General features: G+C 39.2%; 1 protein-coding gene across 1 annotated transcript in view; it reads left to right on the top strand.

Moving 5' to 3' along the window:
* The window catches only part of MYO3B (myosin IIIB), a 337,904-nt gene that overhangs the window by 70,549 nt on the left and 244,475 nt on the right, over window positions 1-22,880 (top strand). The window contains exon 7 of the mRNA XM_075933604.2: window positions 3,013-3,078. Coding sequence (XP_075789719.1) covers window positions 3,013-3,078 — 66 coding nt within the window. The remainder of the gene's footprint in view (window positions 1-3,012; window positions 3,079-22,880) is intronic.

The following is a 22,880-nucleotide window of genomic DNA, read 5'->3' on the forward strand; positions in this document are numbered from 1 at the left end:
ATAACAAAAGAGGAAAAATAAGAACATATTAAGCTCAGACGTGACATCCTGCAACGAAATGAGATGACTGCATTTATTTTGAATAGATAAAGCTGAATGAAAATGTTCCATTTATTACAAAGCCACATTGTCTTTTTTTAAACCAAGTTGTGATTTTTTTACTAGCAATTGTTAAATTGAGCTGCTATTTAAATGTACATATGTGAGAAGCTGCTAAACACATCAGTACAAATTTATATTGTGTTTTATGTTGCTTACTCGCTCTTTGTTTTCCAGAATGTTTCCAAACCATATCTTGTTGTGGAAGAGTGTAGCTCTGAATTAAATGAGCATCATTCATAATACAATGTAGAGGCTATTCATGACAATTTGGTGTTAGATTAAACTAAATCTATGGTTATTTTTGTCAATTTAGTTACCTATGCTCCTTAGCATGGAGTCCTCAAATGCAATAAAACACAAGCTAGTAAAGTTCTATAACAGTCCATTCTTTTATCTACTCAAATGTATTTGAAAATGTAAGTTGCTTGAAGGAAGCTATGGAAGATAATGACCCAATGTGCCATGCAAGAAACTTTGTTTTTACTAGAAATAGACCTTTTAGAAGGAAGCTTGGATCTGGAAGTGGAGCCATATTTACCCAAAGTTTTGAGGGGTTCATATTTGGTTTTCTGATCTAGATCTTTCTGATGAAGGTGGGAGTTAACCACCAAGACTGCAACCAGGTCTGAATTTCCTCAGTGTTCTCTGGAGGATTTGATGTTCCACTGTGGGCTAATATTTGTCTGTATATCTTACTGTAGTATTCAGTGAGGAAAGTTATAGGGCAGCATATTTGTTATTTCTAAGATTCTGGAGCGAGAAAGTAGGTGAAGTAATATCTTTCATTGAACCAACCTCTGCTGGTGAGAGACACATACAGAGCTCTTCTTCAGCTCTGGGAAAGGAACAGAATTTGGACTAATACAGATATTATCACACCCATCCTCTGTCTCTGATATCCTGGGACTGACATGGATACAACTATGCTGCATACAACAAAGTAAGCTTCTGGATGCATTTTTGTGGAAGCCTCTGTTAATACGTAGTGTAAGCAAAATTTTACTACAAAAATTCATGTGCTACATTTTTATAATTTTTGAGCACATTATATGGAAACATCAAAAGCAGGATAGACAGACATCTGTCAGGGATGGTCTAGATGGTGGTTGGTCCTGCCATGAGTGCGGGGGTTGATAAGCTTTCAATGTTCCTTCCAATTCTATGATTAATGTCTAGTTTACCAAAGAATACTAGAATCAAGTCACTGATGACTGAAAGTTACAACCATTTGTTGATGATCTCTCCCATAGTTGTCCTTATTTCTGAAAATCATGATAATAACTGGTTATCTGAGTGGAAAGGCTAAAGTCTGAATAGGCATGAAGACTGGATTAACCCCTTAGGTGATCCCTTCATAATCAAGCAGAGTTAAAGTGAACTGTGGGGAAGCTTGCATGATGTGCAATATGCATTCTGTACTTGTTACCAGCATTAACATCAATTAAATGAAAAGGGGAAATTTGGGTAAAAAAAACACAAACCAAAGGAAATAGGCACCCAAAGGATATAGCCTATTTGGACATTCCTTTCTGGTGTCACTGTTTTTTAACAGAGCTCATGTTATCTTTGTGGAAGATATACGAGAAAACTACAATCACACGATTTAACAGAAAAAAAAAACCAACAAATGGTCTGGTAGCACTTTATAGACAAACAAAACATGTAGATGGTATGATGAGCTTTCGTGGGCACAGCCCACTTCTTCAGATGACCGGAGTTATGAGTTTAGGATGTGCAGACCCAAAATAAATAGGAGAGGGAGAGGGGAAAAAAGAAGGGGGGTGGGAGACAGGAAGCTAGAGGAAATCAGTAAGTATCTAAAGATTGGGTAGTTAAAATGAAGCAAATAAAAATCAAAGTCAATTGATAGTGTCCTTCCTGACATAGGAGTCTACACAAAGAGCTGTTTGTACCTTCATTGGCTGTTAAGTTGGTAGTGCCCCAAACAACCTTCATCACAATTGAATCCATTAGCATATTAATTGAATTTGTGGATGCACTCTAATTCCAATATTTCTCTGTGTATCTGGCTAGTAGAACTGGTTTGTGACAAGATGGCTACTTGAAGATCTTTTAAACAGTGATTAGGAAGATTAAAGTGTTCCCCAATAGGTTTCTGTATGTTTCCTTTACGTATAATTGATTTGTGCCCATTGATTCTTTCCCACAGAGACTGTCCAGTTTGTCCAATATATATAGCAGTGGGGCATTGTTGGCATTTGATGGCATAGATCAAATTACTGGATGTGCAGTCAAATGACTTTTTGATTTGGTAGCTTATGTTGTTGACTCCAGTGATGAATTCGCTAGTATAGATATGTGGGCAGAGTTGGCATTGTTTTTGGTTGCAGGGCTGGATTCCTGGATGCTTATGATGTGGTTGTGTGGTATGGTTACTGGAAAGAATTCATTTCAGGTTGGGGGGTTGTCTGTTAGCGAAAATAGGCTTTCCTCCCAAGGCCTCTGAGAGTGAGGGATCATGTTCCAAGATGGGTTGTAGATTGTGTATAATGTGCTGGAGGGGTCTGAGTTGTGGACTACAGGTAATAACAAGTAGAGTTCTGTTAGTTTCTCTTTTGGGTCTGTCTTGAAGTAGTTCATGTCTGGGGTACTTTTTTGGCTCTGTCAATTTGTTTTTTCACTTCCTCAGGTGGGTATTTCAGTTTTAGGAATGCTCTGTAAAGATCCTGTAAGTGATTTTCTCTGTCTGTGGGGTCGGAGCAAATCCAGTTGTACCTGTGCCCACAAAAGCTCATGATACCATCTGCATGTTTTGTTAGTCTATAAAGTGCTACCAGACCATTTGTTGGTTTTTTTCTGTACAGACTAACTCATCTACCCCCTGAAGCATCTGATGATTTAACAGATTTGCCCTTAATGATTAAAAACTCAAAACTGTATATTTTTCAGAAATCCTCCTCCTACTTTGCTACATCCAGAAAAATGGTGCAGAGGATTCAACCACTTCATTGCACAGTGAGTTTTCCTTTCATTTCAACACTGCTTACTCTGCAAGGCCTTACAGAATGATATGAAACCCTGGAAGCAGAATGTATTTGGTATACACAGTTGTTTTGCTTGCTTGAAGGTTGTAACACACATCTTCTCAGAGATTGAAGGCTATATGTCATGTCTTGAAAACTGACCAGCTCAGTTTGAGCTCTTCATAGAATTTGCTCAACAGCAGCTGTGAACTATACTAAGTTGACTATAGGTTGAACTTATCTAGTATGACATTCACTGGTCCAGCAACATCTATGGTCCAGCATGATTTAAGTTAGCTGGATGTCTACTTGTCGTGGGTGTGGCCAAGTTTCTCGCAGTCCCATAAAATGTTTATAACCAGCAGTCCTGGCTTTCAGTGTTGTGTACTGTTGTTTAGCTCTAATTTACCCCTAAATGTCTTCTAAAAACCCAGTAAGCAGTGCAAGTGTTGGTAATGTTGATAGACAATATTGACATCCCATGCTCTGGCAAATTCTCTGGTTCGGTACCGGTCAAGTATGAGCTAGAGCAGTTCAACCTGTAGTTTCTTGACGTGTGATGGACCAAGGGTGAATCTATGACTACACCTGATTTGCGTGATGGCTTAGTGGTAAAGTTTGGTGGCAAAGTGGAGGTCTAAATGGATGGTAACAACATATGGACTTGCCTTTCAGGGAAGGATTTACCAAAGTAAATTCTAGGTAGTTAAATATTAAAATTAAAAAAGAGAAGCACAAAGTTCTTTCCATAAAATCTTGGATATCTCTAACAAACCAAAACCAGCAGAACACATTGGCTGCGTCTAGATTGGCATGATTTTCCAGAAATGCTTTTAACAGAAAAGTTTTCCATTAAAAGCATTTTCAGAACAGAGCGTCTAGATTGGCACAGACGCTTTTCCCCAAAAGCATCCGTGCCAATCTAGACACACTTTTCTGCAAAAAAGCCCCAATCACCATTTTTGCGATCGGGGCTTTTTTGCGGAAAACAAATCTGAGCTGTCTACACTGACCCTTTTGCACAAAAGCTTTGCGCAAAAGGGACTTTTGCCTGAACGGGAGCAGAATAGTATTTCCGCAAGAAGCACTGATTTCTTACAGTAGGAAGTCAGTGCTTTTGCGGAAATTCAAGCGGCCAGTGTAGACAGCTGGCAAGTTTTTCCGGAAAAGCGGCTGATTTTACGGAAAAACTGGCCAGTCTCGACACAGCCATTAAGTTAGTGACTTAAATATTATCTAGATCCCACCCAGCTTCAGCAAAAGATCCTCAATAAACCAAAGTCATAGTTTGTTTGTTAGTACAAGTAAACTAAAAAGTTAATAATGTATCTGTTATCAGATCCAAAATTCTCATAACTTCCATTAATAAGTAAATATAGGATTTGAGAAAGTTCCGTAAAATCATTATAGGTGTGAAGAACTGGCCATACCGAGTCAGACCAAAAATCTATCTAGCCCATTATCCTGTCTACCAACAGTGGGCAATGCCAGGTGCCTCAGAGGAATGAACAGATCATGTAACCATCAAGTGATCCACCCCCTATTGCCCATTCCCAGCTTCTGGCAAACAGAGGCTAGAGACACCATTCCTGCCCATCCTGGCTAATAGCCCTTGATGGACCTATTCTCCATGCAGGATCATTCCTAGGCGCACACAGCTGTGTAGGGCACCATGAAATTTAGGGCATGCCCCCCACAACTCCTGTCCCTGCTGCCCTGTGTGCAACACTCTCCCCCATAGAGTGGTCAGCTTCCTCCACAGAGTGGCCACCACCACCCCCATCCCATGGAGGTATGTGTGCAGGTGCTCAGGCTGCATGTGTCACCATGAATTGTAAGGATGCCCTGCCTTCACGAATGTATCTAGTTATTTTTTTGAACCCTGTTATAGTTTTGGCCTTTACAACTTGCTCTGGGAAAGAGTTCCACAGGTTGACTATGTGTTGTGTGAAAAAAATACTTCTTTATTCGTTTTAATGAAAGTAAATAAGGAAGTCTTATTTACTCCTCCTCCTAACACAAGAACTAGAAGTCATCAAATGAAATTAATAGGCAGTACTTTTAAAATAACAAAAGGAAATATTTCTTCACCTAATGCATAGTCAACCTGTGGGACTCCTTGCCAGAGGATGTTGATGGCCAAGACTATAACAGAATTAAAAAAGAATTAGCTATATTCATGGAGGATAGATCTGTCAATGGCTTTTAGTCAGGATGGGCAGGAATGCTGTCCCTAGCCTCTGTTTGCTAGAAGTTGGGAATGGATGATAGGAGCTGGATCACTTGGCCCTGGTCTAAAGCAGAAGCACCTGCTTGCAATGTTTCCTGTTGTGTCTCTGCCTCCCCTGCACTCCCACAGAAACGGTGCTGGGGGGAACTGGCTTTACCTCCTTCCCCCCAGCATTTACTTATCGGATAGTTGACTAGTCACTTACATCCCTAATTGACAGAATCCCCAAAATGTGAAGCCTGAGGTGCTTGTGCTAGGCAGCGGCTGTTTGGGAGAAAACTGTTCCTGACTGTCTCATGTTCTCTTTGTATGGTGTAAAAAGAAGGCAGCTGGTAAACTTGAGAACAATATTCAACTGTAGAATACATCCCACTGCAGTGTTGTCCTCCACATGCGTCCTTCTTGGAAACCCTTTCTGAGCTTGGGAACAATACAATAATTTAAGCTTAATATTTCTTGATGTTTATTCAAACTTTTTTAATATATGTAACCACTGAAATCCAATAGGGTATAAATGATGCTATAGAAGGAGTTAAAGGTTTCTATATGCAGTGTAATACTTGCCCTTTCAGTTTTCTGATATCCTGAAATCAAACATTTGTAATCTGATCAATTTTAATGGTTTCCAAACAGCTTATCTCCAACTTTCATGAAGCTGCTTTGTGTTTTTACAGTAATAGCCACAATGAAGCAGTAAAGTGTACTGATAAGCAGTGTTTTAAACAGATGTTATAACTGAAACAATATAACAATTGTAATAAATGTGCCAATTTTGTAATTGGACAAAAGAGAACACTGGAATGGAACTAGTGGTGACATTGCCACGTTTTGTTTTCTAGTTTGCAATTTCCCATATGAGGTGAGGTTACAAAACATTTATATTAGTAAAGTTTCATTTTTTACAATAATAAAAACATCAGAGTATACAGCTGTGAACCTTTTAGCCATTAGCGATAATTGGCTCATTTATATGCGTTAGTTATGCATTTGTCAATGCATGACTCATGACAGCTTAGTTATGATAAATTAAAAGTAATGATTATATGAATTCCTTACTGCCTTTTATCCATATGTTAGGACCTTGCCTGATGTTTCTGTCACCCTTGTGATGAGTGGTTGGCTTGTAGTAATTTCATTATCTACTTCTCTCCTGATGGCCAACATCATTTGCATAACAAGCTTATCTGGTTCAAGTCCTGGTCCAGACCTGTGTATTGACACAAAACGGAGCATGCTGCTTCAGTTAAGCAGACCTTTGACTTCCATTCTATTAATTCTGTGATTTCACCCTTGCCAATACTGCCAGATTTAGGCAATTTAGTTTCTTTTCCATATTTCTGTGCCTTGTTCAGAGTAATAGCAGTGCTCCAGATGAAACATCAAAATGTTTTCCGTATCCTGGAAGGCTTTTGTATTCTAAATACGTCATTGAAAAAAACTTTAAAAATGAGGAGTGGTCCTGTATCACCTTAGAAACTAACAAAGAAAATATGTATAGTATCATGAGCTTTCGTGGGCAAACACACTTCCTCAGATGAGTGAAAATGGGTTGTGCCCACGTAAGTTCATGATTCTCTCTCTCTCTCTCTCGCTCTAATATACATATATATGAGAGAGAGAGAGAAAATAGTATATATAGATAGTTAATCTCTGAGGTGCTACAGGGCCACTTGTTTTTAAAGTTTTTTCAAGTTACAGACTAACATGGCTACCTCTCTGAGACTTTTTCACATATCACAGTAATTTCTAAAACTTTCAGGCTGGAAGGTCTAGGACTATTTCTCATCTGGCTCTTGAGCCAATTGGAGGCAATAATGATAAATTATTTATGTTAACATGAAATCCACAGAACACTAGTATAACTTGAGTTAGTGATTTTGCTGTAAAAATCCCAGTGGACACAAGGCACAGGTAATTTTTACCCGGATGAAGGCTCTTCCTTTCCTCACCTAGTGTTGACCTTGATTAGCTACAGTGAGGTAAAAACTATAACACTTTGTCTCCATTGGGATTTTGCAATGATGTAACTAATGTGATAGCTTGCTGTAGGAACACACCTTGCTGGCAGTGTCAAGCCTTAGTCAAGTCATCTCAGACAACAGCCTGACTTTGTACTCAAGTGTCTATTTACACAGAACCTTTATATTTTCACTTCTTCTGTACAATTCTGTGTATTCCTATATATCTCTACTATTTAGATTCTTATTGGTAAAGGTGGTAAATATATTCCCATTGATAATGATAAAAATTTACAGATAGGTAAAGTAAGAAAACTGCTGTGAAAACTGTGGTTTGGTGTAAGGATGTTTACTTTATGTATTTTGACATGTAATGTAGACAACTTCTGTTTTAACAGTTATAAAGCTTAGCTTTTTCAGTCTCAATATCTACTCTCATTAAATAATTACTGTCTGACCTTCCCCCTATAATTTCCTGCCACTGTGAAAATTTGATAAAAATTGAAAAAATGCTTAAAACCAATAATTTTGTACAGCTATGAAAATTTAAATCAATAACATCTTAAAAATATAGAAATAAACATCAGTATGCACTGAAATAATAAAAATCTAACTCCACTAAGCCTATCTATAAGGTTACTTAAACATTGATTGCTACCTCTATAGGCTCTAAAAAGATAGACTTTTACTAATGTTCATAACCAACTGAAATAAAATCTCAGGTTTGAAAAGCTTACTCCCTCCTATGACCCTGAAAATTTATCATGCTAAACTCTTTTTTCAGCTGCAACATTAATGTTGTCTGTCCTCATATGATAACAATTTGTGTCCATTATTTATAAACATGGAGTTTAAGAATTTCTGCAGGAATATTAATATGGCAAATGGCAAAATGAATAAAAGATACAAATTAGTTTAAAAGAGTTCAAACACTACACATAATATTACAGTATATCTGAAGGTGGCAAGAGGAGTTAATATGTTCTCGGAGCAGAAGGCTACAATAGCCTTTATTTACATTACATCAGCAAATGGTAATTTTAATTAAAATGAGCAATGGTATCTCCAGGGACAGATGCTCTTCTTTTAAATTTATTTAGCCAATGATTAGCTATTAGGGCCCCTGGAATTAATTAGTCTCTCTCAAACTGCAGAGATTTAAAGAATTAAGAAACTCAGGGAGTAGTAAACTCAAAATGTAAAATTTCAAGGTTTAGAGTATCCAAAATTGATCATGATAATAAATACATATTCTATCAGTGACTGATTACAAAAACAATGGAAACCTGATTTCCTAATTTTTTTAAATTTAGTTTTTTTGCATTTAGTTTTAATGTAAAACATGATTATAAACATGCATCACAAGGTTGAATTTCGGATTCAGGAGTAATTTATGTCTCCTAATTGATCATCTAGATCCTAAGGGCCCTATTTTGATCTCACCGATGTCTCATTTATGATCTAAGTTGTGTGACTGTAAAGTGTGACATAGAAAGAGACCATAGAATCATAGAACTGGAAGGGACCTCAAGAGTTCATCAAGTCTAGTCCCCTGCTCTCATGACAGGACCAAGCACTATCGAGATCATCCCTGCTAGATGTTTATCCAACCTGCTCTTAAATATCGCCAAAGATGGAGATTCCACAACCTTCCTAGGAAATTTATTCCAGTGTTTAATCACCCTGACAATTAGGAAGTTTTTCCTAATGTCCAACCTAAACCACCCTTGCTGAAATTTAAGCCCATTGCTTCTTGTCCTATCATCACAAGCCAAGGAGAACAATTTCTCTCCCTCTTCCTTGTGACACCTTTTTAGATACTTTACAACTGCTATTGTATCATATTGCTATATTCTCTCACGTGGAATGTGATGTATGCTCGACTTGAGAAACTTCAGTGGGAAGGAAGAGAGCACTGTTTGCAAATCTCAGGAAAAGAGGGAGATTCTAGAACTGGGGCTGCAGGATAAATGAGCAAATTACTCATGTCCTTCACTTTATACTTTTCTGAAGTCTCACAGAATCTAGTTACAGAATGGCTGTGTCTAGACTGCATCCCTTTTCCGTAAAAGGGATGCAAATTAGACATATCGCAATTGCAGATGAAGCGGGGATTTAAATCTCCTGTGCCTCATTAGCATAAAAATGGCTGCCGCTTTTTTCCGGCTCGGAGCTTTGCCGGAAAAAAGCACCAGTCGAGGCGTGGATCTTTCGGAAAATAAAGCCTTTTCCAAAAGATCCCTTATCTCTCATTTTAAGAGGGATAAGGGATCTTTTGGAAAAGGCTTTATTTTCCGAAAGATCCATGTCTAGACTGGCGCTTTATTCCGGCAAAGCTCCGAGCCGGAAAAAAGCGGCAGCCATTTTTATGCTAATGAGGCGCGGGAAATTTAAATCCCTGCTTCATTTGCAATTGCGATATGTCTAATTTGCATCCCTTTTACGGAAAAGGGATGCAGTCTAGACACAGCCAATATGTTTAAAGTAGTCCATGTTTAGCAGCTGAACTGGTATCTCACTGACCTGGCAGTATTGCATGGGTCTTATTTTTACACACATGAACTGTTTTCAGGTGAAAGGCGGACAGAGTATTCAGTTAAGATCACTGCTTTCAACTAACAAGAGAAGAGTTCCTTAATGAGAACTAAGAGAACTAGCGCTGCTGAGTCTTCTTGTTTTACTGGGCTTATCTTTTCAGCTGCCCATTGTGATACAGGCACACTCTGGGCAAAGTACCAAGAAGAGTGTGGACCAGCAGTGGTTCAGCAGAAGTATTGTGGAGGATGGGAGCTGTGATGACAAGGTGGCATAGCTGTACACACATTAACTTTTCTCAAGCTAGCATGCTAAAAATAGCAAAATAGCTAAGGTAGCAGGGGCAGTAGCTTAGGCTCTGCCTGAGAGGTGGGTACATATTCAAGTGGCTAGCCCAAGCTCCTGCCTGTGATACACTACACCAGTGGTTTCCAACCTTTTTAAGCATGAGATCACTTTTTGAATTTAAGTGCAATCCAAGCTCTACCTCAAAACCAAATATCATTGCCCCATTTCCTTTGCGCTCCTTGCCCCACCTCTCTTTGAGGCCTCCTTTCCTTCCCCCTCTTCCCCCATCCTCACTCACTTTCACCAGGCTGAGGCAGAGATTTGGCATGCAGATTCTGGTCTTAGGTTAAGGAATTTAGAGTGTGAGGGGCTCTGAGCTGAGCTTGGGGCAGGCAGTTGGGTTGCAGGAGTAGGTTCTAAGTGCCAGCCCTGGAAGGGTATTTGGATGCATGGGGGCTCAGGGCTAAGGCAGGGGGTTGAGGTACGGGAGGGCGTTCATGACTGGGGTAGGGGTTCAGGATGTGGACTCCACCTGGGCACTGCTTACCTCAGGTGGTTCCTGGGTGATGGTGCAATGAGGGTAAGGCAGGCTCACTCCTGCCCTAGCCCTGCACCTCTTCCGAAAGCAGCCAGCAAACTCCATCTCTAGTCCTGTCGGGCCTCCCCTCTGCTCTGTGGAAATGGGATACAGGGTGGGAGAAGGGGGCACCTTGACATCAGCACTCACCTTTCTCTCCCGTGCCCTGCGCAACAAGCAGGAAGAGCTCCAAGAGCTCCTGGGGGAAGAGCTCCAAGGCAGAGGGCCAGAGATGCACAGCTGTGGGAGGAGGAGCAGCTGAAGTGGTGGCACTTGATAGCCATGGGGCCAAACCAGTTAGGATCACCTGTCAGAGGCTGTAAAATCCACCAGTAGATCTTGTTCTACTGGTTGGTGACCACTGCACTATACTAGCCTGAACAGAGCAAATGCAAGACTCTCAACTCCCAGCTCAGAAACAGATGTACCCTATGACTGGGGCCTGTGGGCTCAGGTGATACCTTTGTTGGATTTGCTCCCCATGGACAAAGAATAAAAGGAGACCTCTTCCGTACTGCAAGAGCAGAAAGAGTTCACAAGCTTTTACAAGAGAGAGGAGATAGAAACCTTCTTTGTCTTCATTCCAGCTGCATCAGGCTTGAGAATTTCATTTCCCATTGATATTTGGTTTCCTCATTTTAACTATAGCACCCTATTTGCTTCATCTGACAGAAATCACGAGGGTGTCACCATGACCAATGTAGATAGCAAAAAGGGGAGTACATTCAGGAGGACAAAAGATATTTCTTATAACATGAGGCCATGGATGGAATGATCTATGGGTGCTATTGAAGAGAGATCTGACAACCAAATATGACTGAGGGTGTCTGAGGACAGACCAATAAAATAAAATAGACCCTGTGCTTGAGGAAGGAAAAGATGAGCCCTGACTTAATTACTGTACATTCAGTGGGATTTTTAAGCCCTCTACCATTAGCCTAACTCTGCTTCCATCAAAGCCAGTTCTAAAATTCTCAATGGGAGCAGAGGTACGCTAGCAGTGTGTGTTCTGGAAAACGCCTTCTGTAATTTTTAAATTACTTGCTCTTCATATTAATGTGGTGAACATGGGATGTACCTGAAGACTTTTTTTTTCACCAAAGCTTTCAAACATTTGTTGGAAATTAGATTACATGACCAGTAGTAAAATCTGACTGAAAGAGGTCTTAAGAAAACAGTTGTTGACTTTCCAGTGTTAGAATATTTGTGCTATTTAATCGTCATTAGGGATGATTAACAATTTATGGTATTTGCTACCAAAAGACAGACCAATGCAGACATAAATGTGTTCTGTGCAATAAAATTTATACTGTGCATGTGATGATTGACACTTGTGTTATAAATTCAGTCTTTCATCTTGATATCTGACTGTAGTTGAAGGAAAAGTAAAATATGTTATTTCTTATGGTGAGTTGATTTGAGATACAAGATCTTTAAGTTATTGCACACAGACACAGGGTGTACTTTTACTGAAAGAGCGTTGGTATGCAGCTCTGTAGACAGTAATGCTTGTATCCCATGTGTCCTTTTGAATTAGGACTGAAAGAGAAATTCTTAAGGTAAAACTGTCACTGTTTTCTCTTTATTGTTCAAAATAGGAGTGATCTGTAGCAGCAGGGGGGATGGGCAGGAATAGGAGGCAGGGTGTCCTCAGAGAAGGGGACACATCATTGGATCTTTATTACAAATGGAATTCATGATGTGCCTGTCCCTCTCCACCTGTCCGCTGCATGTGACTAACCAGCATCTGCCAAAGCACTCCATGGAAGACAGAGGCAGGTGATGTAGAGAGGGAATAAAAAATAGAAAATTAACCGCTTAGAAACCTTCCAAAGAGCTTACATTTCTCTCAGCTACTGGGACTCTGATGTTTCTTCCCCTTCAGTGTTGATAACAGGGAAGTATTGACTTAGTCAGAATCCTTCTTACAAGTGTGATGGAGATGACAGTGCTGATTTGTTCACAAAAGGGTTAAAATGCCTTATGTGAGGCTTTGTTATAATGGATTGTGCCTCTGTGCTATCCTTAGGCACTCATTGCCTCTCAATGTCTATCCACTTTATTTAAAAATATTGTCTATGGATTTAGAGCTGGTGAAAAGCACTGGATTGATTGTACGATGTTCTTTGTTGTTCCACAGAGCAGATGTGTTGAGCAGAACATGCTGCCCCACAGAAATCTGCCATTGCACCTCAGCCATTGTTTATTATTGTATCACCTACAGGCCTGGGTCCTCTTGTACTTTGCACTGTACAAATATATAATGACAAGACAACCCTGTTCTGAAGAGTTTACTATTTCAGCATAAGGGTATAGACAACAGGTGGCCAAATCAAGCAGATGGGGAGTGCACAAGGGAACAAGGAAATGAGACTGGCCAGTAGAAAAAGCACTGGCTATAGCAAGTCACCTGAGGATGAAAAAGAAGATTAATTTCCATGTCTTGATCAATCCTCAGTCTTGCTTTTGAGATGTGCACTAAAAGAGCAAAATAATGTCAGTTGTGGTGGTGGTTCTTGTGGTTCACTGTATACATCTGCGCACTAGGAATTGAAACAAAAAACAGGACTATGTAGCACTTTAAAGACTAACAAGATGGTTTATTAGGTGATGAGCTTTCGTGGGCCAGACCTACTTCCTCAAATCAAATATGTATTTGATCTGAGGAAGTGGGTCTGGTCCACGAAAGCTCATCACCTAATAAACCATCTTGTTAGTCTTTAAAGTGCTACATAGTCCTGTTTTTTGTTTCAGCTACACCAGACTAACACGGCTACATTTCTATCACTAGGAATTGAACTGAGCCCACCAACTCATTTCATATAAACCATTGGAGAGCCCCCACTTTTGTTCATATTCTGTACTAACCTGAGTTGAATCCAGATTGACAATTTAAAAATGACATCTGACTTGGTCATTCCCACCGAGATTACAACTGACCTGAATAGAAACGTGTAGTCATAATTACTTCCATGTTAATTTCTGAAATTATTCCTTTTTAATAAAATTAAGTGGAGCCTACTTTACAGCAATGTAGCTTCAGAACAATTAGTATGTTGACCTTTAGTGGAAAAGACCTACCTGGGGCAGGACTACTGCATGAAGGCCTCCTTTTAATCCACTATGCAAGAAAGGCTCCTATATTCTGTAAGAACCATACTTACATTTTTACAGCCTGCACATCTAATATGAGATGTATTTGCAATTCTTTATAAGATGTACATGCAGTGAGACATATCAGCAGGGCTTGTAGAGGATGCAAGAACTCCAGAAAGGTTGGAAGTGGGCGTAGGTGAAGCTGATTTTGCCCTGCTGCTGCTAGTGTAGGACCCCAGGCTCAAGAAACACTAGCTCTCATAGTTCCTTACAATCCAACTTGGGCATCACTTATAAAGGGAGCTTAACTCCTTGAAATGCTTTGACAAAACCCAGACCTTCAGTTTTTGCTCACTGAGGATGTGCTTTCACTGTGAGTCCCCTTTTTTCCCTTAAATGGCAGTGAAAAATCCATTGAAACCTAAAATCACCTGATTCAAGTGCTTGGAAATGTTTGAATGTCATGTAGACCTGGCTTTGCTGATCTTGCTTTTAACATATTTCCACTCTCCAAACAGCAGGAGGTAGAGAAAGGATGAGTGATAGAGCATGATCATGTCTTGTGTTTTATTAATTTTCAATTTTGTATTGGGGGGCTTAACTCTTTGATGTTTATTTTTAAGATTTTTTTGCAGGCAGAATTATTGAAAGGATAAATATTTAAAATAAATAATTTCCTGAATTGGAAAGGTATTGCCGGAGGAGCCAAATATTAATGAGATGTAGCAGCTAATGTCTGCAACAATTAACAATAGGCAAATGTGTAAAGGTTTGCCAGTGTCATGGACTGGGACACGGGTGGTCAGACCTAGCAGTTGAAGCAGAGGCAGTCAGACTTGGGACCACGAAACAGGAGTTTAAACCGAGCAAGGCTGGAACGGAGATGGAAGAAGGTTAGGAACACAGAGCATTTGCACATACACATCAATATAGCATGCACATCTAATATATGAGAATACTCATCTAATACTCAACTGATTAAATGGGTCTTACCCGTGAAAACTCATGATACTATTAGTCTCTAAGGTGCCATAGGACTACGTACTTGTTATTAAGTTACAGACTAGCATGCCTACCCTGCTGAGACTAATATGTGGTGTACAGTATTTGCAACGCTTTATAAGATGTACATGTAGTGAGAGATACCAGTAGGGCTTGTACAGGATGCAGGAATTTAAAAAAAGATGGAACCAAGTACTGCTGCTGGTCTTAAGTGCAATCATAGCAATGCTGCTTGGTCAATCAAATGATTTGATCAATAAAGCATTTCTTCTGTGGTTACCTGCTAGCTGATAGGTAGTTTTGACTTGCATGAAGTTTATTCAGACTTTGGGTGAAGAGATACCTTCTGCCTTGTAGTTTGCAAATTAGGCTGTGATACTGGCCATTCTACCTCTAGTTTTGACTAGATCTAGAAAGTGCACTTTTTTGAATCCCAGGAAAAGTTCTGTGTGAAGTGGGGCATTTCTTATCCTACCTGGAGGACAGGATTGCCTATCTATAGGCACTTAGATATTATTACATTGATGGATGCAGTGTAAATGCCTGGATATAAAGACCCATAGCAGTGACATTTTGGTGAGTGCAGTGTTATGACACAAAGACACTGGTCTCTTTTGGAAACCTTACTTTTGTTCTTGTTTTTGTCTACTTAATCTAAAGAAATGTCATTCTGAATTGTGCTTATCTAAAAACATCCTATTTTGGGATTAAAATATGCTTGATGGTATATTATTTTGTCCATGAAAAGCTGGAAATAAAATACAGTATACCTAACAATATGTATGAGGCCTGGATCTGCTCACTGAATCAATTTTTTAAAGAACACTTTTATAGCTATAGAGGTTATAATCACCCTGCTAATTTTTTTCCCGAAAAGAAACACTAATGCTAGTCTAATCAGCTTTGACTGGAATAATGAGGGGCATTAGTAATTTTTTCTCTTTCTAAGCTTACAAAATATTCAGACCACCATTGGTGCTCTTATAAAACATATTTCATTCCATTTATTCATTAGTAAATATTTGTCCATGATTGCTGATAAATAGTTCCCCCTTTCAGTCATCTGATTTGCTGGTTGCAAAATGGCAGTTTACATTGTTGAGACACAGCAATTTCAACAATGTTATCGTCCAAGTGCAAGCAGCCAGTGAATTTTTAGAGGCTATCTCAGACTGGCCTGTGCGTGGGTGTCTGCTCTTGTTCTCTGCTAATAAGTGCTTCATCTTTGCCTCTAATTGTGGCAGAATAGAAATGGTGTTTAGGAGCCTGGCTCTGAGATTGCAGCAAATGGCTGCAACCTATGTTTAATGTAGTGACACTAACGAATTATCAGAATTAATTTTCAGTGAAGAAAGCATGATGGAATATACTGGAATTTCAAATAAGGTAATGGATTGACTTTCGTCAAGGCCAACATGTACAGTATTTGTTTCCTTTTCAACACCTTACTTATTCCTCCTTTTATTTTACAGTCACACAGACCAAACCTGAACATCATTTTAGTGTATCTTATATGGCACATATCTTGTAATGGATTTTCCAGCCTATTTATGCCATGAGAAGTAGGCATGTCTCAGCTTGGATTTTCATTTATAGATTCCACAGGCTAAACAAATTCAATTAATTTGCAGGTGCAGTAGGCTTGGTGTTTTTAGTTGTAGTTACAGTACAGACGATGTTGAATTGATTGCATTACAGTACTTAGATTAACTGTCCAAATTGGTCCTAGATGGGTATTCAAGTGGGCACTTGAACCTTAGCCTTTTCTTACTTCAGAGAGCAGTTTCCTTAGTGACATGAACTTTTACATTAATAAACTAATAAAACACAAGACATTTTGATTTGTTGTTGACAGTAAGACAGCACTGACATTGGCCCATACGTGTCTCTGAGATGCTGTCTTTTAAAAATGTATGAAAGAAAACACCGTGAAGTAGCTCCTGACAACATTAGGAGAGCCAAACCATAAGAGCAGAATGAGAAGATACAGGACTTCTGCTATAGGCTATACATCTCAGGAGTTTAATAAAGTTGTGCTAAGTCTTCTCTAGATGTTCATTTTTTCAATGTAAATGTCTCTGTATTTCAAAGGTATGTCTTTCTGCTTAATTTTTGCCTGGCTGCCAGATTTTGCCCAAGAATTTCAATCCCTATTCAATATTTGAATATTGTTTCCATGCCTAAAAATAAGTTATGTGAACATATGGAATTTGTGCAGTGCAGTTTCCATTGTGAGCTGGAACATACACAGCTGAATGGAAGGAGGGCAGTAACAACACATTAGGGACCAGGGTAGATGTTCAGCATTTAATCCCCGATCTGCAGTCAGATCCACACAAGCTTGGAGATCTACTCATAAAGATCCCTTTGTAGGACTGGAGATCAAGCAGAGATGTAGAGCCCAGCATATGAGTCACAAGCACCAGTATAAGCCCACTGGCTACATAAGGAACTACTTTACTCATGAAATCTTTACTATTTATTTTTCCACATTTGTCTTATCTTTTCAGCTCTGTGGAATCCATTACTTCTCACCTGTAACCATATTCAGCATTTTATCTCAGTAAGACATGTGAGGAAATTAATGACCTTGGCATCTCATTGGGGTTCTGCTGTCATATGGTTTTTCAGGCTTGTCAAATTAAGGAACATACAGTCACCTCAGCAGCTTTTCCTGATGCTCTAGCCCTGGTTGGTTTGGGGACTGGATATTAAATAGGCCTCTTCAGAAAAAACAGAGTAGAAACAGTGCCAGCTGTTAGCTTGGGAAGTAACAACAATGCTGAACACCAGTAGTGACACTGACAGCCTGTCATTTCCTCTTCTAATGAACACACAACTAAAGGTGCCAAGAAGAGTTCAGAGACAAGTTCGGAGGAAGGTGTAGCACATGTTTCAGTACAGCATTTATAACAGCAATTGCCTTTGAGTGGCAGTGCACAGAAGGATAGCATGTGACTATATCCCAGAATATACAGTATTCTAGCTCAAAATAGAGGAGATGCTAGTAATGGATTATTTGCTGCTAGGTCTGCCAACAGGAGTTACGCTATCTTTTTCAATACTGTAATTATTCCACTATCGCCCTTCATGGGAGAAAAACAATTAAAGCCACGTGGCCATCTGATAGATGGAATTTACCACATCTTGGGAGTCAGGTAGGTAACCCATCCTGCATAATCCAAAGAGACCAGAATTCTGATGAATGCCAAGAATTCTCATCCAAGACTGCAAACAAAGTCACTTGAATTTGAGCTGCACATGCTAGGGTAGAAACTAATATATTGAAATCACCTTGTGGCTTCTAGCAGGGTTTGGGCCTATTGTGCAAGCTGAAGATCAACAATCTCCAAGACTCCTATGAAGTGCCACCTGTGAAAGATGTCCATTCCTCTCTTTGGTGGTGCAAGAGAGTGAAGAACAATTCAATGTCGTCTTACTAAAAAAGTCTCCTTTTCCTCCACAGCAAGGATCTGGCAGCTAGCCACAGTGATCCAGATTTTCATCACCCCTAGACAGATCAACTATGTGTCATTAGTCTGTAGCACTATGAGTTTGTGATGTTTCACTGATAACTTAAGTGGCATCCTAGATGGCAACAGATTTGTTATAATACCCATGACTTTTGATATTTAGGGATTTATGCTTGTTCGTAGACAGCAGTAAACAGCTGAACAAACTTCTTTATTAGCTGCAATGTAGAGAGTGGGCTGCATAGAATACAGCAGCAAAACAAAAGGCCAGAGCAATGGATAACTTTCATTCCCCACAGGTTGCCTGTTGTTATATTAATATTATTATTCATCTTGTGCCCAAAGTATGTTAGGCACTTAACATTTTAATAACTCTGAATAATTAAATATAAACAAGAAAAAGACAATCTTAATCCTCAGGCATCTATGACAGGTTATGGAGACAATAACAACACTAAAAACTAACAATTGACCCCTCTCATAAAAGTCATGTTATATTATTTTTGACCCTTTCTCCTAGCAACTTGCCTACAATTTATTCCATGTCAAATAATTTCTTTTCTTCTGAAACAGTCCCCTTTAATCTGCAGAAACTGAGTATTCTGTGAGGTAAATCCTGTTGACTTCAGTTGGTAAGGACATGATTCATGGGACAGTGACGTGTCTTTGATCCTACTGTTGCTGCTTTCACTGCCATTTTGGATTGCTTCCTCTCAGTGGAGGCTTTTGTTAGGTCAGCCTATATGATGTGCTGGTGGAAGTTCTGCCCTCCCCATCCCTTAGGAGACAAGAAGAAAGGCAGACATTGGGGTCCTGGTGTGTCAGAAGGAATCCGGACCAATGTGGAAACTTTAAACACAAAAGTTGAAATCCCAGCTCTGTTAGCAAAACTTCCACTGATTTCAATAGACCTGGAATTTCATCCAAAAATATTATTTGAAAAACACTCCTTGAAGAGTGGAGTTGGTTTCAAAGATGGTTTGGTGCCTCTGAAATATGCCTGTCATTTCTGACATTTCTACCATGACTTCCAGGACTCCATCTGTGGGTATGTCTACACTAGCCCCCTAGTTCGAACTAGGGAGGCTAATGAGGGTGACGGAAATTGCAAATGAAGTGTGGGATTTAAATTTAAACATTAGCATGTTCCCGGGCAGTCGCCATTATGGAAATTGACAAAAAGCCCAGAATAACTGCTCGCGTCTACACGCAGCAGTGAAACGGGAGTTCAAAGTAAAGCCCTTAATTCGAATTAGATGTTAAACCTCATTCCAGGAGGAATAACAGCTAATTCTAGTTAGGGCTTTACTTCGAACTCCCGTTTCACTGCCATGTGTAGACGTGGGCAGTTATTCCGGGCTAGTCAGTTTCCAAAATGGTGACCGCCCAGGAACATGCTAATGAAGTGCAGGGTATTTAAATCTCGCACTTCATTTGCAATTTCCGTCACCCTCATTAGCTTCCCTAGTTCGAACAAGGGGGCTAGTGTAGACCTACCCTCAGAGAATTGGCTTCAGAACTGTACATGGTTTTTTAGTTATTCTATCCCATATAGAGCTTCTAATTCCACAGAATAATGGAACTGTAGGGCTTTGCGGGACCTTAGATCATTTAGCCAACCCTCCTGCCCTGAAGCAGGATTAAGTATACCTCAATCATCCCTGCCAGGTATTTGTCTAAGCCGTTCTTAAAAATCTTTGATGAGAGGGATTTCACAACATCCTTAGTAAGTTATTCCAGTACTTAACTATCCTTATAAAGTTTTTCCTAATATCTAACCCAAATCTCCATAGCTGCAGTTTAAGCTGATCACTACTTGTCCTGCCTTCAGTGGACATGGAGTACTGATGATCACCAGCAGTGTTCTCTGTAAGCTGAGTGGTTGGGTGACCACCCAGGAGAGATTGATGTGCCACCCAGCTGATGAACAGAGTGCCCATAGCTGCTCATAGCTGGCAGCATGTGTTTCTACTGCTGGTGCACATCTGCACATGCCTTAGTGCATGCAACAAAATTTATTTTGCACAGGGATGGAAAACATTAGAGGAAATATTGATCACCAGCCTCTTTATATCTGTTCTTAAGATATTTCAAGGCTATCATCATGTTACCTGGAGTTGTCTTTTTTCAAGACTAAACATGTCCAGTTTTTTTACCTTTTCTCTTCGGTCAGGTTGCCTAAACCTTTTTTCATTTTTGTTGCTTTTCTCTAGATTCTCTCCACATATTTCTTAAAGATTGGTGCCCAGAACTGGACACGACATCTCAGCCAAGGTCTCACCAGTACCAAGTAGAGTGGGACAATTAATTCCTAAGTCATATGGTCCTGTAAATGCACTCCAGAATATTAGACTTTTCTGCATCTTCATTACATTGTTGGCTCATATTCAGTTTCTGATCCACTAACACCAAGGTCCTTTTCTGCTATACTAGTGTCTAGTCAATTATACCCCATTTTGTAGTTGTTCATTTGATATTTTTTCTTCCAGAGCATAATGCTATACACTGATCTTTATTGAATTTCACCTTGTTGATTTCAGGCTAATTCTCCAATTTGTCAAAGTCATTTTAGATTGTGGTTCTGTCCTCCAAAGTGCTAGCAACTGCTCCCAGCTTTGCATTATCCCCACATTTTATATGCATACTCTCCACTCCAGTATACAAGTCATTAATGAAAATATTGAATAGTACTGAGGCCAGAACAGAACCCCACTAAATATGTCCTCCCAGTTTGACTATAAACCATTGATAATTACACTTTTGGTATGGTCTTTCAACCACTTGTGCACTCACATTTTGGCAATTTCAACTAGACCACATTTCTGTAGCTTGCTTTGAGACTGTCATGTGAGATTATGTCGAAAGCATTACTTAAATCAAATCATATTTAGTGCTTTCCCCTGTATTCACTAGGCCAGTAGCTCCACCAGAGAAGGAAATTAGGTTGGTCTAGCATGATTTGCTCTTGACAAATCCATGTAGGCTTTTACTTGTCACTGTGTTATTCTCCAGGTGCTCACAAATTGATTGTTTAATTTGTTTGAGTATTTTTCCAGGTTCTGAATTTAGGCTAACTGGAAATTCCTTGGGTCTCCTTGGCTTCCCTTTTAAAGATAGACATTATATTTGCACTTTTCCAGTCCTCAGAGGCCGCCTCTGTTCTCTGAGTTCTTGGAATAATTGCTAATGGTTCTGAGATTGCTTCAGCTAGTTTATTTAATAATCTAGGATAAATTTTGTCAGGCCCTTCCAACTTCAATACATCTAACTTATCTAAATAGTTTATCTTGGTCTTTCTTTTTCCTGCCTTATGTTCTGTCCTCCTTCTTGTTGTTAATGATTGTGTTAAGCATCTGGTCACAATATTGGCGCATTGTGCTTTTTAATTGTATTAAAAATTAGAGAACCCAAACACTGCCCCTAACTTATATTTAGTTACTATATTTTTGTGACATTTACCAGAATACTGTGACAAAAATCTCCTTATAGCATCAGTAATTTTATAATACACTCCTTGCAATACCATGGACAGTTGGAAGTTTCAGCCCTTATATTTTCCCTACACATAAGATCATCCAGAGGCACTAGGTCTAGTCAACAGAGTTTCACTGGACTTCCACTGGTGTAATTCAGAACAGAATTTGTTCTAGTGATACAAAGTTTCTATGCCGTTAGTGCTTTTAACAGTATTGTAGCTGTCCCATTTCTTGTTCAAATTTCACTCTAATCCTTACTTTTTATTATCATAAAAACTGGAATGTCTTTGAACTCTGTGTTGTAAAGGTGGTAAACATCAAATTAATTCAGTATAAACTTTTCAGTATCAATTCCCCATGGTAGACATTTGCCATAAAATAAATCACTAGTTCTAATAAATAGGGAATATGTGATTTTTTGAATACTTGGTAGTTTTGTGTTTTTTCTCTGCTTTCATTTATTTAATTAGCTCTCTTTTTACAAACCCACCCACTCTCAGGTACACAAAAAAGAATGGTAGACATTTAAATGGAGATTGGCATGTCCAATATTTCATATGGGTGTGCATTCACTTTTAAAAATCACAGATAAACAACAAAAAAATCCCCAAACAAAACAAAAAGGACTCAGAACATGTAAAAGACAAATGATTGATTTCTTTTCATGGCAGGGCAAGAGTGGTATTTATAGCTGTGCAGTCAGAGGAATGGAGATAATGTAGGTTCTGTTGGTTTAGTTTTTCTATCAGAAGGCTCCAGTTCTAACAGATTGTAAAACTCCCCATACCACTTGTAAAATTGACAGAATATTTTACAGTCTTTTCTGGACTAGATGTTGGTCAAGGAAAAGGGATGTGCAAATGATCCTGATGAACCACAATTATTAAAGTTATTTTGAAAGCTGTTGCAGGATTTTTTTGGGAACCAGGCTTTAATGGTCTAGAAAATATTCAAGGTGAGGTTGAGTTTTAATAATTTGCTAGTGCATTTTGTCATTTTGTAGTAAACTAAAATGCATAATGTTTGAAATATAATTTAAAGTCTGCAGATTGCAATTGGAAGAGTATTGAGTGCTGTGAAAGTTACCAAAGTTTCATTGTCCCTTTTTGGGTAAAATGGGGAGGGAGACTCTGCTTCTCAAATTTTCCCTTGTAAATGT

This window comes from Pelodiscus sinensis, chromosome 7 (assembly GCF_052426305.1).
Source record: "Pelodiscus sinensis isolate ZL-2025 chromosome 7, ASM5242630v1, whole genome shotgun sequence".
NCBI lineage: Eukaryota > Metazoa > Chordata > Testudines > Trionychidae > Pelodiscus > Pelodiscus sinensis.